Source organism: Ascaphus truei, chromosome 2 (assembly GCF_040206685.1).
Source record: "Ascaphus truei isolate aAscTru1 chromosome 2, aAscTru1.hap1, whole genome shotgun sequence".
NCBI lineage: Eukaryota > Metazoa > Chordata > Amphibia > Anura > Ascaphidae > Ascaphus > Ascaphus truei.
The window spans coordinates 441,950,961-441,976,375 of NC_134484.1; the positions used below are offsets into that span (position 1 = coordinate 441,950,961).

Sequence of the window (25,415 nt, forward strand, 5' to 3'; positions counted from 1 at the left end):
GGACGCTACCACCTCTGGCGTCACGGCGGACGCTAACCACACTAGGCGTCACGGCGGACGCTACCACCTCTGGCGTCACGGCGGACGCTAACCTCCCATAGAGTGATCCCACCCTGTGTCCAGTAACCCCCACCCAAATGTCTTGCACCCCCAAAGTCAAATACCACTGTGCATGTGTATGTGTGACTGCGCAGCCACTATGTCTGGTGATAGGCCTGGTTGGTGCACGTGAGTTGCAGGTTACCTGCCCGGGCTCCAGCCACGGGTACCGCGATATCACCGGAGATCCGCCCGATCCGACGTTGTCCTCCACACCGCGTTGGGTGAATTCCAGCGTGGATAATATCACCTTAGTCCCAGGGTCTTTGATGGTGTTCTGAGCCCAGAACCCACCTCGCAAGGCCGCACGGCTTTAGCACTGTGTCCCTGACTAAGCTACCAATAAATGGGTCAGTATCCCTATCTAGGGCCTGTCCCTATCTCCACAAGCTATTAAGTGGCTCAGGACCTAACTGGGGGCCTGGGGGCTGCTGGCCTAATGCAGAGGGTCACTGCTAGCTGGTCCGGATCCTGACTGACTCCCGCTCCCCAAAACCCCGCGAAATGTATCTCCTTGGGAGCAGGGGAATCTGGCCTTCTGATTGGCTCCCTGGCGACAGGTGTCTCTGCCCCTATGCACCCTGGGGGCTGGCCGTCTATTCTCGCGCATGCGCGAGCTATCTGGGGCCTCCCGCGCTAGCTGGCCTCCTGCGCATGCGCGAGCTAACTGTCATGGCGGCGCCCTGCTCCGCTAGCCGCCGGGCCAGTGGCAACGCGATCGCGGCCTTAGCGACGGCCCGATCGCGTCCCCGGCAACCGGCCTGCTCGCCGCTCGCGTCCCCGGCAACCGCCCGATCCGCTTCCCTAGCAACTGGCCGCAATACAACCACGCGCGCAACGGGGAAGGAGGGGGTGAGTGCGCGAGGGGGACCTGGCTACATCCAATTACATTTTATTTCTCTTTCATTTAATTGTAAGTTTCATATGATTAGCAGCCCTTGTCGATCTACTGCTGGATCATGGCCTTCCCAATGATTTTCCAGTTTCTGCGGTTGCAAGCCTCTCTTCGCCACAATGCTCCAACATATTTCCCAATTTCATCCTCTCATCTAACGTTTGATCATCGTCTTGGTCTTTTGATATACCTAGCAATCCAGTTAAGTACCATCTTCATCCAACGATAGCAATTTCTTATATGAATGGTCCACTACAATTTTCATTTCGTAATCCATGTTAAAATGGGGCCGAATTTTGTTTGCTTCTGAACTCATTCATTATTTTTCCTGCCTCTCCGGGAAGTACCCAGCATACATCTCTCCATAATGAGTTTTCTGAAGCTACTGAATTATCTTTGCATTTAGGTTCCAAGTTTCACATCCATGCATGAGCATAAGCAGAATACAGTGGTGGAACACGCTCCTCTTAAAGCACAGTGGAAAGTTGCCTTCAAAGATTGTCTGGTTTCTTGCAAATGTGCTGCATCCCATCTTCATTCTAATATTTATTTAATTAATTAGCTAACTATCCATTGATACTTGCTTTCCAAGTAAGACATAGTTTTTAACTTCTGTTCTGTTCCATCTTTGTAGTAGCGTTGACACATTTGTTTAATGTCACTTTGGTCTTGCTGAGATTCATAGGCCCATCCTATCCTGTTCCTTGTTTTGTCAAGTTCTCTAATTCGTTGCTCAAGGTCTTCTGGATTTGTGGCAAAAATAACTGTCTGCCACACAAGTGAATCAAGTATTCACCATTGATTTTTTTCCTCCCTTTTTCTTGCCAATTCAGTGCCTTGAACAATTCTACAAGTGTTGCTGTGAAAAGCTTTGGTGACATGGTATTCCTTTGGCACACTCCTTTGCTGATCCTTATCATTATTTTGCCTATTTTTTGATGTGTCATTATCAGAAATATTCCTTATATAATTACATGCAGTATAGAGCAGCGGTGCGCAAACTGGGGGGCACAGGATTTTCTAATGGAGCCGCGCAGTTGCAGAGCCCCCGCGCTTTTCTGTCTCGTGACATCATATGCGGCGTAGAGCCTGAGAGCAGGTAAGGAGGAAGTAGGCATGGGGGAGCGGAGACGAAGGGGGCGCAAACTTAAGTTTGCGCTTCCCTAGTAAAGAGTATGGGACTTTTTGGCTCGTAGAATAGACAAAACCAATGTAAGGTAGAAAGAATATATTAAATAGTTAACTAATGAGACGAGCATGGGACATCGAGGTGCATGGGCCTCTGCTAAAATAGCTCTGTGGACTATATTTATAATATTTAAAAATGAATCCTCCAAAACACAGCAAATTAAACTTGCACACCCAAATCAACGTGGGACACCCTAAGGCTGAGTCCAGGGTCAGCGCTTAGGCGCTGACCCGTGCTGAGGCGCGCTGACACTTGTCAGTGAGCCCCTGCAGCCGCAATGAGAGCGGCTTAAGCAGGGGCTCGCGCAGGCGTGTGGAGGCGTAGGTCTTATCAAATTTCTAGTTTGAGCACTCACGGGAGCGCACGGCCGGTCACGTGAGATGTTCGCCCAATGAGGGCAAACCAGCTCCGTGACGTCACTGGCCCGCCCCCCCGACACGCCCCCGGACGGCGCGCGAACTAAGGCCAGGGAAAGCACCTGCTTTCCCTCAGCCTCAGCGCGCCTCCGCACGGCTTGAGTCACCATGGACTCAGCCTAAAGCTGCCCCCGAATGTAAGAAAAAGCACAGCGCATGAGCTTACTGCTTTTTTCACAAAGACCATTAGGTGATCCGGGAAATGGCGGCGAGCTGCACCAGCCTGCATGCGCTTCCTCAGATCTGGAGAGATGAGAATGCCCAGATCACAAAAAAGATCTTTAAGAACTAATCATGTAAATACAAATTCAGAATTCTTTCCCAACAGAATTAAATAAAGCCGTGGCTGAGTTTAAGGCAGTGTTATCCTCGTTAGCTGCAAGGTCTTCTGAACTGAAGCTTAAGATGGAGTCGCTCCAGATCCAAATCGGCACAAATTAAGATGTCTTCCGGCTTGGCGAGGAAGTTAAGGTCTTGAAGATCTGGGCAATCTAGAACACAGAGGAGGCAGAACCTCTGCATCCGCAAAGTGACAGAAGCTATCATAGTGGATCAACTCCACTCATTGTCTGCAGAAATAAAGATAATAATAATAGCATGTTTTTGTATAGCGCTGCTAGTTATACGTAGCGCTTTACAGAGACATTTTGCAGGCACAGGTCCCTGCCCCGTGGAGCTTACAATCTATGTTTTTTTTTTTTTTGTGCCTGAGGCACAGGGAGATAAAGTGACTTGCCCAGGGTTACAAGGAGTCGACACCGGGAATTGAACCAGGCTCCCCTGCTTCAAACTCTGTGCCAGTCAGTGTCTTTTACTCACTGAGCCACTCCCTCTCCCATACCATTGTATGTACTGTAGTAATACATGTGACAATCATATAAATAACAAACAATACAAATAACAGATCATTGGAATAAGTGCTTTAGACATAAAAGTAACATTTAGGAAAAGGAGTCCCTGCTCTGAAGAGCTTACAATCTAATTGGTAGGAGGAACATACAGATGCAATAGGTAGGCATACTGGTAAGTGCGTCTGCAAGGGGCTAAGTTTTATGCATCATGTGTATAGTATCAGCCACGGAGCTACTCATATACTTCGTTAAGCAGGTGTGTTTTAAGTTGGGTCTTAAAGGTGGATAGAGAGGGTGTGTGACGGTGAAGAGGGTAGCCAGGCTCACTAATAAAGGTTAATCACATTTGGTTACCTCTGATCCATGTTTTGGGGTTCAGGAGTGTCAGCTCTTGGACCCAACTGTTGTAAAAGTATTACCTGTAATTATGCGACAAATAATTTTTGTGGTTTTACTTTTCCAGGGATGCCAGCAAGCATGGATTGCTGTGGTATGAGTTTCGGGGGGGTTTGCAGAGAAAGTGTTGTCAGATTGTGTCTATCTAGTTAGGGCCCAAAATTGCTGGTTCCCCTAAAAATTTACCCAGGAATCAGGTCGGATACCTGGATGCATGTAGACACATTGTCTCGGTAATATCTTCTCTTGAAAACGCTTGCGCGACTCACTACTAGGGGTCCCTGCTTCAGCACAGCCCAGAAACTTAAATGGGGCATAGGGATGTGAGGTGTCCCTGAAACAGTCAAGGGGTCCCTAGGTTAATGGGGTTACACAGTAAATGCCCAGGTCACCCAGAACCGGTATAGGGGTTCTGGGGGTACTCCAATCGTCTACAAGGTTGTGAGGGGACTTTTAAAAGTCCAGTCCTAAGTTTATTGTATAGAGTGTGGGGAATATGGCTAGTAAGAAATAACGTGCAGCTTCTTATTCTATTTCCCATAACCAAAAGACTTAGGATATTTTTAAAGTGTATATTTGATGGAACACTGTGTTTTAAAACATATCTGTGCACAGAAATTAGCTGGGAAATGAGCTGGGACTTTCAGAACCAGGTCTGGCAGGACATCTGGTGATGAAAGCCCCTGAGGATGACCAAGGTGTCAAACCATTTGTACAGGAGGGAAGGATTCAAGTATCCACATTCTGAGATCAATAGACGCTCTTTGCATTTCCATTGTTTCGACCAGACTGGCAGGAGCCTGTCACCGCGGGTGGCATTGAGGAACAAGGCCCAGAGGTGCCAAATTGCCCATGCCCCTTGGTTCATTCAGATTTTTAGGTAACCCTGTTGTGTCTAACAGCTTGTCTCTGATTGGCGGCGGAGAAATTTCTCACGCTTTGGATTGGCTATAGTATTTTTTGAATGAAAGTCATAGGTATTATAACCCCTTGCGCCCATTAGAGAGTTGGTGTTTTCAAAGTTCTCCAGTCCTCTAAGATTCTAAGTTTCGATAGGATTCTCTGCATCTAGGAGAGTCTAGGTTGTTACCCCAATTCCCAAATAAGTGTCTTTTTGCTGTAGTTTGTGTAACATTGTGTGTTTGCCTTTTCCTGTGAATAAATTTACAATTTATTTCATTTACTTGTTTTGCTCAATGCATGATCCTGGTAAAAAGGTGTAAATGGGCTGGTCTCCCGTGATGGGATGCTAGCCGGCTATTGAGGGGAAGGGCATTCAAGAGGGTGTGGGGCAGTCAGTGAGAAAGGTTTAGGGCGGGAGAGGGCTTTAGATACAAAGGGGGTAAAGTGAAGACATTCTTGAGCGTAACGCAAGAGTCGGGATGGTGCGTATTGAGAAATTAGGGTTGAGATGTAAGATGGGGCAGACGAGTGTAAAGCTTTAAAAGTGAGGAGGAGAATTGAATGTGTTATACGGGATTTGACAGGAAGCCAGGAGAGGAATTTCAGCAGGGGAGGCGCTGAGACAGATTTAGGAAAGAGAGTGATTCTGGCAGGAGTGTTTAGAATAATTATAGGGAATGAAAGAACAGGGAGATCACCTATGATCCAGATATGATAGCAAAATCATTCAATAGTTTCTATGCTATGCTATACTATACAATCTAGAATAATCAAACCCATCCCCCAAACCGGCTAGTTTAGAACAACTGGACACGTATCTGTTATGTGAGGAAGATCTTCTAAGATTAAACGTTAAAATATGACTCTAGAACTAGGGAAGGTTATTAAGACATTAAAGCCCTCAAAAGCTCCAGGCCGGATGGATTGTCAAATCAATATTACAAAAAATATATTGAGACGATATCCCCGTTTCTGTTGGAACTCTTTAACAGATTCTTGAGAAGGGAACAGATTCCGGAACAGATGTCGAGGGCAAACATAGTGGTCATCCACAAAGAGATAAAAGACCAGATGAGCTGTGTCAGCTATTGGCCAATATCTTTATTAAACTCTAACCTAAAGATCTATATCAAAATCCTGGCCAACAGGTTAAGCCCAGTCCTCCTACACTTAATTCACAATGATCAAGTTCATTAGTGAACGTCCGGTTTATGTCAATCATGCCAAGCCTAAAGCCATTCTGTTAAGTCTTGATGCTGAAAAAGCATTTGACAGCATCAAATGGTGCTTCCTAAACAGGACACTAGAAGTTTTGAATTTGCTTGTCCATTCTTGAAGGTTGTATAGGCCCTATATACTTTACGTCTCCCACAGCAACATTAAGAATACCTGGGGGCGACATGAACCAAATAAAAATCCTGAATGGCACTAGACAGTGCTGCCCTCTTTGACCCCTGCTGTCTTCCCTTACAATAGAACCACCAGGGGCAATCAGGAGAAGCCCTAATATACAAAGTATACGGATTGGAGATAAAACCTACAAGTTGTCATTATTTGCCTATGTAATTTTGACCATTCCTAACCCACTGACATCTCTTCCCAATCAGTAGTGTGTGCAGTACACACTCTCGGGATTCCGTTCCCACCCAGAGTATAAAATTAATTCGGGAAAAAATGAAGCTCTAAGGTTAACTCTCCTGAGCCATGCAGTTAAATTACTCAAATTGAACTTTAAGTGTAGATGGCGGTAAACTCACTTAAAGTTACTGGGTATAATACAAGCACAACTATCCAGCTGTATTTATCAAAATTAAAAAGGACGTTCAACCCTGGGATAATGTTGATGCAAAAGGTATAGTGGCAGCTCATTGTGTGATGGAGTATGGTCACGCTGCACAGCTGGTCCCAATAAGGTTTGGGTGTGTGGATGTTTGTGGAGTGTTACGGTGGAGTTTGGTCTAGCTGCACAGCTGGTACCAATAGGGTTGGCGGGGAGGGTGTTATTGGTGTGCTACATAGGCTTCCTTGAGAAGGTGACCTTTCAGGGAGTTTTTAAATGACTGGATGCTGGGGGAGAGTCTGACGGTACGTGGTAGGGAATTCTAGTGAGAGGGGTTAGCACGGGAGAAGTATTGTAGGCGGGAGTGAGAGGTGATAAATCGGGAGGAAAGGCAGATATTGTAAGCAGAGTATATGGGGACATGTAGGTATTTATTTTTGGATGAGGGCTGATGTAAGGGGAGCAGTGTCCTTAAGAGATTTGTAAGTCAGCGGTAGGGTTTTAAATTTGATTCTGGAGCATATGGGAAGCCAGTGTAGGGATTTGTGCAGTGGAGCAGCTGAAATGAGTGAGGTAAATGAGTGGCAGCAGCATTTTGGATGGTGTGAAGTTGGCATAGGCGGATACAGGGAATGCCAACTAGGATAAGGTTGATCTAGTCAAGACTGGGCAGGACAAATGAGTTAGGATTTTAGTTGCATCATGGGTGAAAGTGGGCATATCCTGGATATTTTGGAGGTGTAGATGGCAAGGACTGAATGTGAGGAATGAAGGAGAAAGTAAAGGATGACCCCTAGACAGCAGGCTAGAGTTGTTGATGACATTGTGGTATTATTTACAGTGAGGGAGAGTTTTGGTGGAAGGGGGGGGGGAGAATATTAGTTCTGTTTTTGACATGTTAAGCTTCGGTGGGACATCCAGGAGGAGAATGCAGAGAAACAGTTGGGGACACGAGAGAGGAGGGGAGGAGGTAAATGTAGGTATCATCAGCATAGAGATAATGCTGAAAGCCAAAAGATTATATTGATTCAACTAGAGCGGAGGAATAACGATCATACAGTATGTCTGAACTGGGGCATATTATTTCAGTTAAAATTAACATCCTACCAAGATTGTTGCATTATTTTCAGGCACTACTGATTTTAAGTCCACTCATAGTAAGTATTAAGGAGATCCAGAACAGGGTTATGCAATTCATTTGGCAAAGTAGAAAGTAGAGAGTTTCTAAGTCAATCTTATTATATGGAATGGAGGAGGCCTGGCGGTTACTGTTAGCAGATTTTACTGGTCAGCACATCTGAAACAAATCATATATTGACACTCAAAAGGAGAATTATATAGATGGGTCGATTTAGAAACCATATTTAGCAAGCCGGTGTGGTCTACCAGCTCTTCTCTGGACAGAGTAGGATAACCCTCCAAAGCCTCCATTCATAGCAGCAGTTATAAAGTTCACATTAAACATTTGGCACATGAAATCCAAGTTTCAGCAGACCATGAACCCCTCTAGATTTATACCCCTATTTGATAACCCGAGCTTTGGCCCGGGCTGTAACACAAGCTCATTTGATAAACTGAAAGATAAAGGCATTCTGGCTATAGGTAATATGATAACCAATGGTAAATATTGGAAATTTGAAGGTATTTGCCAAAAATATACTGTAAAATTCAGAACTATTTATATATCTACAAGTCCAACATTTTATTTTACATATCTCCTCTAGTGGGGAATTTCTAGACCCTACACACTTTATGCAGCTATGTAGAAGTAAGAGCTACCAAAATGGGCTAATAGCTATCCTTTACCAGGATTTGGTTCCTCTTAAAGAGACTCCTGAACACAAGTATATGGGACAATGGATCTCCAAGTAGAAATCTCAAAAGATGATTGGGAGGACATATGGGATAACGCAGCAAAAACCTCTATGCATGACAACGAGGGAAAACCTGTACAAGATTCTACACAGATGGTACCTCACACCCAAGAGACTGAGGCAAATCTACCCAGAGGCCTCGGAGGAGTGTTGTAGAGGATGTGATCAGATTGCGGATATGGCCCATATTTGGTGATTCTGTCCGATTCAGAAATACTGGGTTATTGTACAGAAGCGAATTGAGGAATCTGTGGGGGTCACCGTTGTATTAGATTCAACTATAATAATAATGTCTAAAACCATAAAAAAATATGAAGCCTCCCATGCGCAAACTAATATCGCATATCCTAACTGCAGCCATGTGCTCTATTTCAGCAGGTGCCTGGATTAAAAATATCCCTCCTTTTTTGCAAAAGGGAAGTTGTGCAGAGAGTAAACAAAGTTAAATTAATGGAGAAACTTACCGCCTTTTTAAAACACACAATTAACAAATTTCACAAATTTGGGAACCTTAGAATAGTAGGTGATAACAAAATTGATTTGTTACAGACATGCGGCACCCATGAGAAGAGACACGTTGGCGAGGTAGTGGATGTGCCAATGGAGCGGTTGGGTTTTTAGGGAGTGCTTATTCTGTGCCCATCTGAGAACATACATAAAATTCTCTTGTCAGATTGTTGTACAATTGCCATGTTAAATTGTGGTTTCTTCCCCTCCCCCCTTCTTTTTTTTTTTTTTTTTTTTTTTTTTTTTTTCCCCCTTCTGTATCTGTCCCATTCTTTGAAAATTTCAATAAAAAATAAGTTACAATGGAAAAAAAATGGTTAATGATTCAAAAAACGTTCAAATTTTCAGGACTACTAAGGTCCCGTCTTAGGGCATATATTTGTTTACAAAAAATTGTAAAAGTGCTTTCACCGTTACACACATGCCAAGTATTGCTTTTATTTTTTCCACTTAATATTTCTTAGTTGACTTTTTCATAATTATTGTTTAATCAAAACAGCCCAAGGTATATATTTCAGTTACTGAAAGTTAGTTTGACTATTTATATTTACTATATGTCAAAAATGTAATACATTCCATGCATGAAATTTAACATTACTTCTCCATATTAAATATCCATATAAAATATTACATCAAGTTTTTTTTCCCCCTGTCTTTAGCCTGCAGGGCATTGGTAGATGAGCTGCAGTATGAAATTAGAAAAGTGAACCCAAAGAAGACAATTGACGTAGGGTCATTCAGGATAAGTCCGGATGGAACGCAAGGAAAGAGTAAGGTAAAAAAAAAAAAAACCGAGGTGACAGAATTGAAGATGTTGCTAATATTAACAGCACAGTAGTTTGTCATAATCTTATAGCCTTCATGATTGGGTTTGCTTCCACTGGGAGCTGATATAATCTTAAACTTCATCATTCAACACCACTGTTCTAAGTAACCATTTTAAATGTTCTTATTTTACTTATTTGAAACCTGTACGTAAGGTATGTTAATGTTTTTGCTTTGTTTTGGGGATTTTTTTGTGGGAATTTTAAGAGCTGATATGATAGCTAACATGAAATTTCAGTTTAAAATATAATTTTATATAAATAGTGACTCATTTCATCTGCATTTATCCATTATGCTTCCATTTGGGAATCTTTCAAGGCCATTGGAGTCAAATTCTTTTAAAGTGAATATAGATTAATGGTATGCATATGATCTACATCTTTCTTCACCTTAGCACCTCGCTCAGAAGATTAAAATGGTTAGAGCTTAAACAATAGCTGGCAGGCAGATTCTTAATGGGGGGGGGTGGGGGGAGGGGGGAAATGTATTTTACTGGACCCGTGACTAGGTAGCCAGTGGTCCCCACACATGACCACTGTGTATAAAGGTACCATAAATACAAGCATACACTTGGCACATTCACCACGTATGTATGTATGTATGTCTTTATTTATATGGCGCCATTAATGTTCATGGTGCTTCACAGCAGTAATACACGTGACAATCCTATGAATAACAAATAATACAAATAACAGATCATGGGAATAAGTGCTTCAGACATAAAAGTAACAATAATGAAAAGGAGTCTTTGCTCCGAAGAGCTTTCAATCTAATTGGTAGGTAGGAAGAACGTACAGATACAGTAGGAGGGGGTTCTGGTAAGTGCGTCTGCAGGGGGCCAAGCTTTATGTATGAGGCGTATAGTATTAGCTACGGAGCTACTCATATGCTTCCTTAAGCAGGTGTGTTTTAAGGTGAGTCTTAAAGGTGGATAGAGAGGGATAGAGAGAGTGCTAGTCTGATATTGAGGGGAAGGGCATTCCAGAGGTTTGGGGCAGTCTAAGAAAGTTTCTCATACAAACTACCAATGACATAATATACACATCACCCACTTTTCACATACACACACCTAATGAATTCCCCATAAACACACACTGTCCTACAAGTGCACGTGCGCGCACACACACACAGACTGGCCTGCACAAAACTCAGACACTGACCAGTACAAACCCTCGCATACACACACTAACCAGTGCAGTACTCTGGTATACACTCCCATCTACTACCCACCACACTCACACTCTAATTAGTACAGACTCACACTGACTAGCACACACTGACCAGCACAGATTACATAGCTACTGATCTGCGCACACACACACACACACTGACAAGCAAAGCATTCATACACTGTTCATACACTGTTCAGCACAGTGCTTCCCACAAATAACTAGCATAGACTCGCACACACACACACACACACACACACACACACACACACAGATGAACACAAACTGCCCTACAAATACTGACCTGTATGGACTAGCTCCAACATTAGGGGCAGAGAGGATCAGCCCAGAGGAGGAACCACATGAGATCTGGCACCATCTGTGGCAGGATCTGCACGTTTTTCTCAGATCCGTTCTGTTCAGGCTACTACCGGCCCAAATCTTTCAAACCAGACCTGCTCAGGGGGCCATTGCGCTCTCCCCACCCCCCCAGACCAGCCCACCCTGAACTTAGATCTTTCTGAGAAAGGGGAGGTTACTCCATATAACGTTGAATACGGTCCTCTGTGTCTTTTCACCGATCACTGCCTGTTTACCCACGACCTTTCCTCTCCTTTTGTCTCCTCCCTTTTCTTTGTATATTTTTTTCCCTTCCACAGTCCTTAAAGCCCTCACTTAAACACTTACCTCGGTATTTGATAATTTAACCATTTTTCTATGAGTGACAGAGGACATGGCACGAGGGGCCACACAAAGATGCAGGAAAAATATCTCGCAGTCATTTGTTTGCTTTTGAACTGAATATAGTGCTAGATATGTGTGTTGTACTGCAGAACTGACCACTGTAAGACATGCTTAGTTTATGCCCATCCTGCCAATAATCATGGAGATATCATTTGTATACCATAATTAAATGTGTGGACCTATAGGTCAATACTGTGCTATTAATGACTATAATGTCGGGCACTGAAAATGTTTCTGTAACAGGGGACTTATCCCTGTTCACAAATGTGCCTCTAATCCAGCAGTGTGGTGGTTAACTGCTGGTAGGCAATTAACTAACACCACCTGCCTGATTTAGATGGCTTAGAAAAGCCTGTCTTGTGAGACAGGAAGTGAGATTCCTTAGCTCACGTGTGAGCTGAACAAGGAAACAGAGCAGAGGTTCTTGAGTCTCCCAGGAGAGACTGACCGAGAGAACACAGATCTCTGGAGCTGACAAATAAGACTTCTAAACCTGGATGCTGATAATCCGGAGAAAAGGCAGCAACCCTGCAAACAGATAAGACTTTATTTTCCATTGACTGTTGTCCATATATATATATATCTATGTGACTTGGGCTGATGAATAGCCTGGGTAGCCACGCAGTTAAAAGGGGCTGAAATAGAAGGATACATATATGAGAAAGTGGAGCAAGTTTTATTGGGCTCACTATTTCTCTGATGTTGATTTTTGCTGTGTTTTAAGCGCAGGCACAATAAAGCCTTGTTATGATTTCCCCTTACAACAGTCTCCATTGTGTACCTCTGCATATGTCCTCCTACAGTTTCCTTATTATTTTACGCAGGGGCAGAACTCGGGCATAATTTTCATCCTTTAATTAGTAAGTAATAGATATGCTGCGTGCTGAGCAGAGCAAGGTCTATTATCCCAATTAATGAGCCAACCAGTATTCCATCTTTGGACATGAAACCAAGTAAATCCTGTTCAAACAGCATTGCACTCAGAATCCGTTGCGTAGTATTAGATAATACTTATTGCATTTTTTTCTCTCACTTTTTACGCCATTTTAACAATGTTTAATGTATTAAAATTCCTTGTGTTTCTATAACAAATATTTAGGCAGCTGCACCACTTCCTCTTGTTAAACAGGCAGCCATATTATATGCCCTGGGAAACAGGATCTTCGCCGATCAGTCAGCAGCTCAGATAACAGCATGGCGGTAAATGTAAGGAACCGCTGCATTTATTAAAACAAAACAAAAATCCGGCAAGAGGCAATGTCCCAGTAACATAGTTTTACAAAAATTCAGTTGTGCAGCCATAATGTAAATTGATCAAGTGAATTTGGCATCAAATAATTTCGTTGAATAAGGTTATCTTTCGCCTTCCTATCCAATTCAACATTTTGCTTCCATAAAAGACTGATTATAAAATATGATATTTCATTTTATATTTAAAACCAGAGACAGAACATAAAACACAGACAAAGCTCAGTTTTAGCACATCCAGTGAGACTCATACACGGTACAGTGCCTAAATATATATGTATAAATATCTAATAAGTAAAATGGTCTTTTAGTTTGACATTTTTGGCCAATATTGTTCTAAGCCCCTGAGCCAACGGCACGGCAGACCACATTTCAGGGGTCCCTAACGCTAATATAAATTCTTAATAACCTGTGTAATAACAGGAAGAATGATTTATAGTAAATCTGTCAATATTAGTTGCAAAGTTCTAAGTCTGACTGAAGCTTTTATTAACCTGTACATTACCAGGAAAAGCACTCTGTATTAGAGATGTCACAGCCAAACTGCAAGCAGGCAAGTTCCCCTGAGTGGAAGATGCTATGGAGTGAGCCCATAACCATTTAAATGTGGGAGGGGGTGAGCTTCAATTAGGAAGGAGGTTGCCACCCTCCAATCAGCCATGACTAGCTGGACAAGAATTGTAAAACATACTGGACACCTAACAAGCTCCTATTAAACCCCCAAAATAACCACAACATATATATAAGCATACGAGTGTCACAGAGGAGTGCTACTGAGCATGGCAATATATATTTAAAACCAGAGACAGAACATAAAACACAGACAAAGCTCAGTTTTAGCAAATCCAGTGAGACTCATACACGGTACAGTGCCTAAATATAAAATGTCCAGTATGTATTTCATTTTATAGTAAGGATGAGGCAAGATTTGTGAATGTTAGATGGCATGATCGCTTTAAAGCCGCATTCACCCCAAAAAAGCATTGTTAATATATATTATTTTTTTTTTAACCCTACCTGCACCTGGGTTCCCTCTTTACTGTTCCATGCTGCCTCCTTCCGCCCCAAGATTATGAATAGATGGTGAAAACATCAGCTCCTGATGACGTTGCAACTTTTTATTGGCTGGCAGCGTGAGCCTGACCCTGCAGTCATGTTTTTGCCTGGTGGGGGGAAGGGGAGAGAATCCCTCGAGGTTTCGAGGACCATGGAACAGCTCCAAGGGACTCTCCCTTTTCCAGATGTGCTGGTGAGCCGGCGGGACTGCTGCTTTAATACCTCCTCATAGTAAAAGCTGGTGTCAATCATCATAACTATCTCTCATATCACTATTGATCACCTAAAATATAACACTGAATAGGATCGTTTTAAATGAACAATTCACGGTTCTCTTTTTTTTTACGTTGCAGAGACCTGCAGTGGTATGAGTGCAAATGTTATCCTCCAGGAGGCAGAGTTGACTGTGGTTTCTTGGGGATACGTTTTTCCCTCTTTTTTAGAGGAAAAGCAAATTAATTGTTGTTGCATTTTCTTGGACTCTACTGCATGTATCACCTTTACTTCCAATCATTGTTTGTTTAACTACTCTGGTAGTCATGTGGTTAATCAACTGAAGGATGATTAATCCAGTCGATGGAGAATAGAGCTACAAAGTGTTCATTAACCTCATTCCTGCCCTATCTGTATTGCTGTCATTTATACTGTTACAAATAATTTCACAGTAATCTTTCCTCAATTAGTGTATTAATCTTAAATTCTGTTACCCGCTAACAATTTCTGCTTCTTTTGAAGGCAAACCTAATAGCTTAATCTTCTTCTGTTAGGAAATGTAGGTGGTGAACAAACACATTTATTTTTCAGTTCATACTGCTAGTTGTGGATGAAAAGAAGTTTCACAACATCTACTTTTGCAGTTTATTCACCAAATCCACATACATTACCTTTTTTTTAATTTATTTTTTTAACTACTATAGATTTCTTTATCAACTAAATTACATTTTGCTTTTGAACTCCTAAAATTATTGTCAATGAGCGGGAACAGCAGCCACATTTAATTCTGTAAAAAAAAAACATAACAGGGTGAAGCACTGAGTTTGCCATGTATCGCACATCTCTCAATGTAGGGACATTTGTTGAGAACAGTACCTGTGTACAATGTATTGTCCAGTAAAACAGCTACACTGAGGTATGGTGGAGCTTTCTTCCTTCCAGATCCACCTATATTCTTTTATTACTATACTGCTTCACTCCACCACTCTTTCTGTCCCATCACCATCTCCGTCTGAGCCCAGTGTGGAAACTATTTCCATAGTAGTGCTGCAGAACAGTACCCAAGATGTAAAGTTCTGTGTGGAAGATCATGTGACCAGGCAGGCACTAGATACAATTGGTGCACTGCTAGAGAGAGGGCAAAAGGGGTGTGCCAGAGCCTGTCACAGAACAGGAAAGGGGATGTGACTTTGTAAATGGTTGCTATAGAAACAAAAATGCTTGTTACATTTGAATACATTTAAAATGTCTTTAAAAATTGTTTTAAAAGTATTTCCTCATAGTACAGAACTGATTTTTTTTTTAAATAAATGAACAAAACAAAGACAAAAAATGTAGGATATTGCTTGAAGTGCAGCTTTGAAGTTACTCCATTTCATATTCTTTGGAGGTTCATTGAACTATTGAAAACGAGAAAGCACTGAGAATGTGCTGTAAAATGGCAATATTTCTGATAATTTAGTCTGTCGACCCCAAAAGAACAAGCATTTTCTGTTAAGAACAAGAATGCAATGCTACATTACAGAGACCCAGTCAGCATTTGATGCAAAGAAGAAAAAAATGGTAAGTTCCATAGAGCAGGACCTACTAAAACTCAACTGGGGCACACAAATATAAGTACATATTGTACCCATATTTGTGTGCCCCAGTTTGGAGTTTTAGTAGGTCCTGCTCTATGGGACTTACCATGTTCTTCTGCTTTGCATCTAGTACTTCCATTGACTCCAGGGAGCACCACCTGTAATATACAGGTTTATTATGTGGATACTATAATTACATTGGTAGTAGTGCTCTGTCAGTCCTTTCCCACTCAGCATTTGTAAGGACATATTGTAAAAACATTAACTGCAGCGGTTCTGGTAATCCTAAATGCAGAAGACGCAAGCTAAAGTTGGGGAAAGTAAAGCAGATAAAAAAACAAAACTCAATGTGCACTAGAAATCTTAAAACATTCTTAAAAATGAAGACACATACTTCCCAGGAATTGTATACTTTCTCCATCTTCTTACTTGGGGATGCAGCATATTTTTCTATTCAAGTGGAATATCAGAGCCCTATATTGTTTGATTTTTCAGGAAAATGCTTCTATCCTTTAGTTATATTTCTAAAATCTTCCCTTCTTTTTTTTTCTTCTTTTTTGTAACTGGGTGTATATGTTGATGATCTTTAGGGCTTCCTTTTAGAATATAAAGTATTCAAATGCAACAAAAGTAGATACAATAAATAACAGTGTTAGACCCACAAATAGTTTACAGCAGGGTGGTCCAAGATCAGTCCTCGAGAGCCGCGAACAACCAGGTTTTCAAGGAGAGCCATACTGAAGCAAGGCGTCTTAGTGATAATTAGAGCTAGGTTAATTGGTTAGTTACATTGTAATTAGAGACATCTTGGAAAATTGGTCTGTTGATGGCCGTGAGGACTGACCTTGGACCACCTTGGATTACACAAGATTACAAAAAGTAACATTTTGTTCGACCAATTAAGGGCATCCTACTACATTGTTATTTTCCCCTTTCGCACTAATATGAATCTAGTCTAACTACTAATATCTTTTTACAAGTTCAACAGCGCAGATCCTGTCCTGTGCAGGTTCTATAATTCTATGTATACAGTCTCTGAGACCTGCAATGCGATCTTCCGGGTCCTCAGTAGAAGTCACACTATGTATCTACACACACATATGGATAGATGGATAGATGTAAGGAAGTGCTATATATATCTATATATAAAATGCAGGAACTCTTTCCCCTCCCACCACGACATTAAACAGCATTTTTTTAAATCCCTTTTTTCATTTTCATAGTACAATAAATAGAATATTCCACGTGCTTCTCCCCCACATGCCCCTCTCCAGCATGCTCCTCTGCAGCTTCTCCTCCGCATGTCCCTCTGCAGATTTCTCCGCACATGCCCATCTCCAGCATGCCCCTCTGCAGCTTCTCCCCCGCATGCTCCTCTCCAGCTTCTCCCCCGCATGCTCCTCTCCAGCTTCTCCCCCGCATGCTCCTCTCCAGCTTCTCCCCCGCATGCTCCTCTCCAGCTTCTCCCCCGCATGCTCCTCTCCAGCTTCTTCCCCGCATGCTCCTCTCCAGCTTCTCCCCCGCATGCTCCTCTCCAGCTTCTCCCCCGCATGCTCCTCTCCAGCTTCTCCCCCGCATGCTCCTCTCCAGCTTCTCCCCCCCCCACATGCCCCTCCCCTGCATGCCCCTCTGCAGCTTCTCCCCTGCATGCTCCTCTCCAGCTTCTCCCCCGCATGCCCCTCTCCAGCTTCTCCCCCAGATGCCCCTCTCCAGCTTCTCCCCCGCATGCTCCTCTCCAGCTTCTCCGCCCCTCCCCTGCATGCCCCTCTGCAGCTTCTCCCCTGCATGCTCCTCTCCAGCTTCTCCCCCGCATGCCCCTCTCCAGCTTCTCCCCCGCATGCCCCTCTCCAGCTTCTCCCCCACATGCCCCTCTCCAGCTTCTCCCCCACATGCCCCTCTCCAGCTTTCCCCCCACATGCCCCCCTCCAGCTTCTCCCCCACATGCCCCTCTCCAGCTTTCCCCCCACATGCCCATCTCCAGCTTCTCCTCCACATGCCGCCCTCCTCTCCAGATTCTTCCCCACATGCCCCTCTCCTCTCCAGCTTCTCCTCCACATGCTCCTCTCAAGCTTCTCCCCCACATGCCCCTCACCAGCTTCTTCCCACACGATCCTCTCCAGCATCCCACCCCCTCCACTAAAACTCTGTTTTCCCTCCCTCTTTCTCACTGTCTTCCCCGTCCCTCTCTCACTCTTACTCTGCCCCCCACCCTCCAAGCCCCAACCTCCGTGCTAAATAAATATATTATGGAGGTCATTATTTTAGGACACCGCCATTACGCTCTTTTGAAATCCTAGTTGGCAAAAGTTCCCCTTTTCTAAGCCATCCTGATTGCTGGCTTCTACCTCCGCCCTAAAGTTGCTGACTGATATTACCCAGTTTCTTGGCTCCATGCCCTCTCTGAATGAGAAGAGTGAGCTGCTAGTTCTTAGGGATTTCAACTACAATTGGCTCGACTCTAAAAACAACAAAATCCAGACACAACTCAAGTAACTTAACCTAACCCAAGTAATTTCTCAACCCTCACGGACAAACCTGAAATCTCACAACCATTCCTTGCTTGACTCGGTTCTCTCCTGTAACCCCAGCAGAATCCAGTCCTCTGGCATCCTTCCTGACATTTTCAGTGACTATGCAATAGTGTAATGTGTAAGGAAAATTAAATCACCCCAATCAAGCCCTAAAGTTCTCCTCACTAGAACATTTAGAAACTTTAACCCACAACAGTTTCTGGCTGACCTTACCAACTGCCCTTGGTACAGAATTAACTTAATTCCTGACCCCGATTCTGCGCTCAACTATTTCCAATCCATGTTCTTAAAACTCTGTGATACCCATGTCACACTACGCAGAATAAGAGTACGGGTGGCCCACCTTCCGTGAGTTACAACTGACCTTATAGCGCTCTACCATTTCAGAGATTCTTTATGGAAAAGCTACAAAGTAACTGGCACTACCAAGGATCTTAACTACAGATGCCTGCAGAATATGTGCACAAGGCAAGCAACAACCTTTCAACCCATAGGTCTTTGTCAAGTGAAATAAAGTGGCATGCCACTTTATTTCACTTGACAAAGACCTATGGGTCGAAACATTGTGCTTTGGCTTTAATAAATTAGATTAACTAAATCCGAAAGTGCCTTGTGTTACTTCTCTCTACTATAGTCATTGGATTTTCTGCAGGCTATCCTACAAACACAGGAGCACCGGTAACTGTATTGCGATTATTTTTTCTTTATGGTGTGCAGCATGTGTCTTTTCTTCACAAGGCAAACAAGATATGCAAAAGCACAATATTACTCTGACAATCTTCACCAGAAGACATCAAACACGGCTAACTTCTGGAAGGTTATCAACAATATATTCCAGCCTTCTAGCCTTCAACAACCAAGTAATATCACTAAGGAGGATATTACTCTGACAAATCCCACTGATATTGCAAATTAATTCAATGAATACTTTGAGGGGTGTGCTAACTTATTAGCGAAATGCAACCTAAGACTTGGTGCCCTAGGCATTGCCAAACTGATTGCTTCCCTAGTCAACTCTATTCTGTCTGCAGGCCATATCTCTAAGAGCTGGAAAACTGCCAGAGTTGTCCCAATCTCCAAAAGTGGGGACAAAACCACTATCAAATGATAGGCCAATCTCTCTTCTCCCAATTCTATCCAAAGTCATGGAAAAATGTGTTCACACCCAATTAAGCAATTACTATACCAAGACAAATTTCCCTAGCCAATTGCAATATGGCTTTCGGCCCAGACGCTCCACGGTAACTACCCTGCTAAAAGTTTGCAATGAGATCCAGTGTGGAATGGAACTGGATGAGAAGGTTTGTAAAGAGTAACAGAGCACTACTAGGTGTGTCCAAGCTTCAAAAAAAGAATTATGAGAGGGAAAGTGCATTTTCCATAACAAGATTATTTATTGGTCATAAGACAAAAATGAGCAATGGTGTTGCCCCACCAACGTGTTTCACGCCAAAATAAACGCTTTCTCGAGATATATACACATCATGTTGTGAACAATATATTTATAGGTAAAGAATAAAGTAACTCGCCAATAACAAAACATAATTGGGATACACTCCATGGCGCTTCAATCGGCATCCGGTGCATCCTGATGGCCCGTGCCGCCCACGCCAGCCCCGCCCTCTTCTGTAACCTGTTTCTGTGTTGCAGGCTCCAGGTTACTGGATGGTGCCCAGATTTGATCCCAGTGAGGGCATGGGATTTTCACCTAAGAGTTGTATAGCCATGGCGGGTCCTGGCTATCTTTCTGCCTCCCTGTCACATAAGCCCTAGAAGCTACAGGCAGTGACAGGCTATCCTGTGGGTTTACCCTTCTCCCCCCCTCCCCCCCCCCATCATGCTGCCCAGTCTGAGTAACAGGGGTGAAGGTGAAACAGGGTCTGTGTACATCCAATCATGGTGCAGACTCTGTGCCCTCCCCCTCTGGGCCTAAAACTAAAACTGGCACCCAGGGCATATTGTGCTTTTAACATAAGTTATAAGAATACAGACAAATCCAGGAATAGATGTCCAAAGTGCCAACCTCCTAAAGCAGACCTAAAACACTGTTTATGGGACTGCCCCAAGATTGCAAATTTGTGGGAACCAAGTGCTGGATTATATGCAGCAGAATGTTAACATTGCTACGGTTAAAGAACTAGTTTCTTTGATATTTGGCAACTTGGAGGAATGGAAGATCATAAATAACGGGATGAGAATACCTACATTCATAGAAATTATATTATTGGCTGCCAGAAAAACCATAATGTTACAATGGATAAAGGATATATCCCTAACATGGAGATGCTAAACAAATATTTAACACAATTATTCATGTTGGATAAAATGGAAGCCGAAACCAAAAAAGCGCTAAAAACAGACACACTATTTAAAAAATGGGATCTCTTTATTGAAATGTTACCAGACAGGGACAAAGAGGTTATGATGCGGGCGTTTGACCAAACGTCTTGGTATTTACTAAGAAGTCTGGTACTGAGAGGCACAGAAGTTGATGAGGAGGGAAAAGAATAAAATATCTAATGTCTGCTTTCCCTAGATAAGGTTAAGACCTATAGCACAGAAACAACAAAAGGAACTGTGGGTAAGGGGGGGGAAAGGTACAGAGGGAAACGATGCCATGCAGATAGAACAGACTCATCGAGTTAACATTTAATTACATTTTTTGTTTGTCATTGTCAAAGTATATGTAATTGTAATATATTATTTACTGGTTTAGTACACTGTTAAATGAAAAAGAATATTGTAATCACTGCAAAATGGTACTTTGTGGTCTTGCTGAAATGTAATATGTTTTGTTATGGAAAACTCAATAAAAAATTTCAGCGATAAAAAAAAATTAAAAAAGACGCGCAAAAGAGAGATGATTCAATTTCAAAGACTTCTATACAATGAAGAAAGATTTTTCATACAAGAGAGGAAACATTGATTTTATACATCCTCAAGATGACACCCTTCCTCCAATGGATTTTTCCGTCTATAACTGTTGAGATGCGTTCATCTTGCATGCTGGCTAGTTGGGCACTTGATTTCCAGGGGAGGTATCTCTGCGAGTGAGGAATTGGAGGAAGTAGTTCATTTATGAAACATTTCTGTACCTAAATAAAAGTTACCATTTTTTTTTAAAAGAATTGGAGCATGTACTTTCAAAACGAAATCCACTTTTTAACCTGTTTCTAAAAAAAAAGCCATTTCGATTATTTTGTTTTGAAATGCTAGAAGAAAAAGGAATATTTTTGGGGAAGCGATAAAGATATAATATATATATATATGTATATATATGTGTGTGTAGCCCCTGAATAGGGTTGCCAGGTAGCATGTCCAAAAATACTAGATAAAATGGTGAAAGATGCAACGTGCGGGGAATCGTTGGTGGGGAAGAATGTTATTTATAAATGACCTGACTGTTGGGTCATTTTTTCTAAATTTCACTCCAAGTATTCACCAATTTGCACCAATTTATATTCTATTTCCTAAAAAATCTGGGGAGGGGTATTGGGAGGGAGTGCCCTTCCGAGGATATTTTTAGGAAATAGAATATGAAGAAATAGTGCAAATTGGTGCATGCTTGGAGTGAAATTTAGGACAAATTACGTAATGCTCAGATCATTTATAAATAACTGACCTGCAGTCATACAGGCCATGGTGAGCAATACTGCACACCTCCTCACCCTCTTTCTCTCCCCCCTTATCCTCTCACCCTCCCACCCCTCCCTTCATCCTCTCACCCTCCTCCCTTCATCCTCTCTCACCCCAACTCACTTCATCCTCTCTCACCCCAACTCCCTTCATCCTCTCTCATCCTCTCTCCTCCCTCCTCCCATCATCCTCTCTCACCCCCCTCCCTTCATCCTCTCTCACTCGCCCTCCCTTCATCCTCCCACCCCCTCCCTGTCATTATCAACCCCACAGGACAGCCAGAGAAGAGACACACACACACACACACACACAAAACAATACAAGTACAAATACGCACACACACTAGGACAAAACAGAACAAATACACACAGGACACAGCCTCACCTCTCTCTGCTACATGCTTTTCCTCCGCTCTTTGGCCCGAGCCCCCAGGCTCCTGCCACCACCTGCTGATTGGCTGCTGCTATGTAATGTAGCCAATCATGATATAGGAAGCTGCCCAGCTATATAGGAAGCTGCCCAGCCCTCTAGCAGCAGCAGCAGCAGCAGCAGCCCTGCTCTATCCCTTCTCGGGAAATTCCACAATTGCTTACTAAGTCCAGAGACATAACACCCCACACATACATGTCCGGTATTATCTCTCATTTTTTACCAGACAGAATAACCAATTACCGGGCTCTCCGGTTCAATACCGACACCTGGCAACCCTATCCCTGAGAATATATATTTATATTTAAGGTGACTGCATTGCTGCCCTCTTTTGGAAAGTCAATATGGCAAGCCTCACTCCCATTGGCCAATAGAAAGGCACAATGTCCTCCTATTGGCTAACTAACCCATGTGGCCATCTTAGACTTTACTTTCATTTCCTTAACACGTGCATAGTTAATCATGTTATTTGTGCAATGCTGACGGGTTAATAGGAGCAATAATGTCTGTTACATCTATATGTAACACCCCTATTTCACCCCCCCCTCTCCCCCCCCCGGCATCAGAAGATAGGGTGTACACAAATCAGTCTCTCTTTACACTGCAGACGGGGTCTCTACCTGCTTCAGCGTAGCGTAGCTGTTGGTTTTTATCTTTATTCTCAGGGCTTCTCTGGAGGATCAAGGTCAGGCTTGTAGTGAGGAGTAGAATAATTAGTAAAGGGTGCCAGGAACTTTTAACAGGATGCTTGCTTTATTGAGCGTGAGGCAACAGCATAAACAGGACCAGTTTTCAGCATCTCTCTCAGTCCGCAGTTCTCCCTTTGCAAGCAGTTTCTGCCAGGACCCAACTTAACCCTGGACAGGATTGGAGTAGGCTCAGCCCCAGATCCCCACTTAAACCTGGGCTATAGCCCTGCTCCCTACAGCATGGGAACCTCTGTGCCTGTGCCAGGCACCCAGCGCACTCTGCCCCAGCACACTGAGCTGAACAGACCAGACCCCTCCTTATCTACTCATGGGTTGTCAACCTTTTTCCCTCCCAGTCTCTCGGCAAAACTGAATGTTGCCAACCAGTCACCCCACTGGTCACATGCCTTGCTAGAACTCTTCAGGTGCTACCAGACAAGCATGTGCCTGGATATTGCAACAATATAATTTGCCTCTGGTACTGCTCACATGTAGGACCGTGTGCAGAGGGTTTAACCATAACACTGCCAGCAGCTGTCATGCCTACATAAGAGTGGCATAAATCTAGCACTGCCTGCTATTACCAGGATTTATGTGCTAGGCCAGGGGTGTGCAAAGTTTTGACCCTGGCCCCCCTCTGCCTGTGCCCCTCCCAGAACGCGCTCCCCTGCTGCTCAGCTCCGGCGTCAAATGACGTCGCGAGGTCATGTGACGTCACATTGCCATGACAATGTGACGTCATGTGAGCCCGCGGTTACCCTGGCCACGCGTCGCCAAAGATCGGGTAACAGAAGATGCAGAGGCCTCACGCGGTCCACCCGGCACTTAATTTAAGTGCCTTGGGGGAGAGCGCGGGACCTCTGTAGATGCCACGCCCCCCCCTAGAAATTCTCCCAGCCCCCAATTTGCACACCCCTGTGCTAGGCTAGGGAAAAAAGCAGGGGGCTACATATACATGCTTTCAGAAGTTAAAAGATGAAAGAATGTAATATAACTGCTCACCTATATCTTATTTGTCCTAATTGTCAAAGGGTAGGTGCAAGGGAGGTAAACAATATATGTATAACAGAGAGAACTCAAAAGAATGGGTTCAAAGCACCCCACTATTTGCACTCATTACCTAGTTAATAAACAGATGCCCCTAATGCCAAATGATCAGATCCCTTGCCAGAGAACTGTAAGCGACGAGAAAACAAAAAAGTTTTATTACACAAATCATTAATATACTCAAAAGTTTAAAATATATAAAATCCCCACGGAGGAGTAATGGAGAAGATGGGATTATATTATCTGAATTACTATATCACGTCAATAGTCTGTTAGGATCCCTATCTTCCCCTGCGGTTGGTATAGTCATGCGATATCCACTGATTAGTACAAGTGGGATTGTGATTACATAAGGTTGCAGTTTAGATAGTGTGAGCTTGCAATTAATTATTGCCTGTTTGTCAAGGTAGATATATCCCAAAATGTAATTTGCCTTACTGAGACAATATAATGCCCAAACTTAGAGTACACAGTCTTATGTGTGACCTAGGTACTATTAGAACAAATCAGAATCTCACTCTGTTTAAACAGCACAATCTATTCATATCCAATCTAGCCACCAGTGAAAACAGGGCAACACAGGGTTACAGCGAACCCAAGGATTGTATGAGCCCTGTGGGGCTACTGTGTATCAATATATCAGCAAGGTTGCAACAAGTTGTATCACACTATTACATTAGCACAGCCTACATGAGTATAGCAAGTATGTTGCATCTATTAATAGTGTATAGAGATATAGGGCAGAACAGGGTTACAGCAAACCCAAAGAATATACTAGCCCTGTATGGCAAATGCTAATATACAAACTAACAACGTATTACACTCAGCCTGTAACTGAATACCAAGTTTGTTCAAACTGCTGACAATGAAAATAAGCCGAGACTCCTCCCCCTGAAGAAGCGCGTAGAACGCGCGAAACATGTGTTGGGCTGTATAGACGTTGCGAGAGTGACGTTACTTAGGAGCGGCGGTGCATGTGATTGAAACACACGGCTTCTATACCTTTACTATCACTGCTTGGGTTCGCTGTAACCCGGTACTGTTCCTGCTTATTTTCATTGTCAGCAGTTTGAGCTAACGAAAACCGTTGAGAGTGAATCCCGATATGGGGTTCAATGCCTGATTTTTTTCTTCACTGTGCGAGTGTGTACTTCATAAGAGTTGCCTTATTATTTTTTCCCTTTATTATACAATATTGCACCATATATTTTCTGTTTATTTTCCGGTTTTCGTGCTCCCCATACATCTGAAACTGCTACTTCAAGAACCCCACAGGAAGGTTCATCTTCGGTCAGAGCTGCAAAACCAGTTGTTTATTATATCACAGAAATTTTCACA

At 43.1% G+C, this 25,415-nt stretch overlaps 1 protein-coding gene across 4 annotated transcripts in view; it reads left to right on the forward strand.

The window, feature by feature from the left end:
- CNPY1 (canopy FGF signaling regulator 1) overlaps positions 1-25,415 on the forward strand; it is a 122,219-nt gene that overhangs the window by 67,374 nt on the left and 29,430 nt on the right. For all 4 annotated transcript variants that reach the window (XM_075587864.1, XM_075587867.1, XM_075587865.1 and 1 more), the window contains exon 3: positions 9,570-9,685. In XM_075587864.1, coding sequence (XP_075443979.1) covers positions 9,570-9,685 — 116 coding nt within the window. The remainder of the gene's footprint in view (positions 1-9,569; positions 9,686-25,415) is intronic.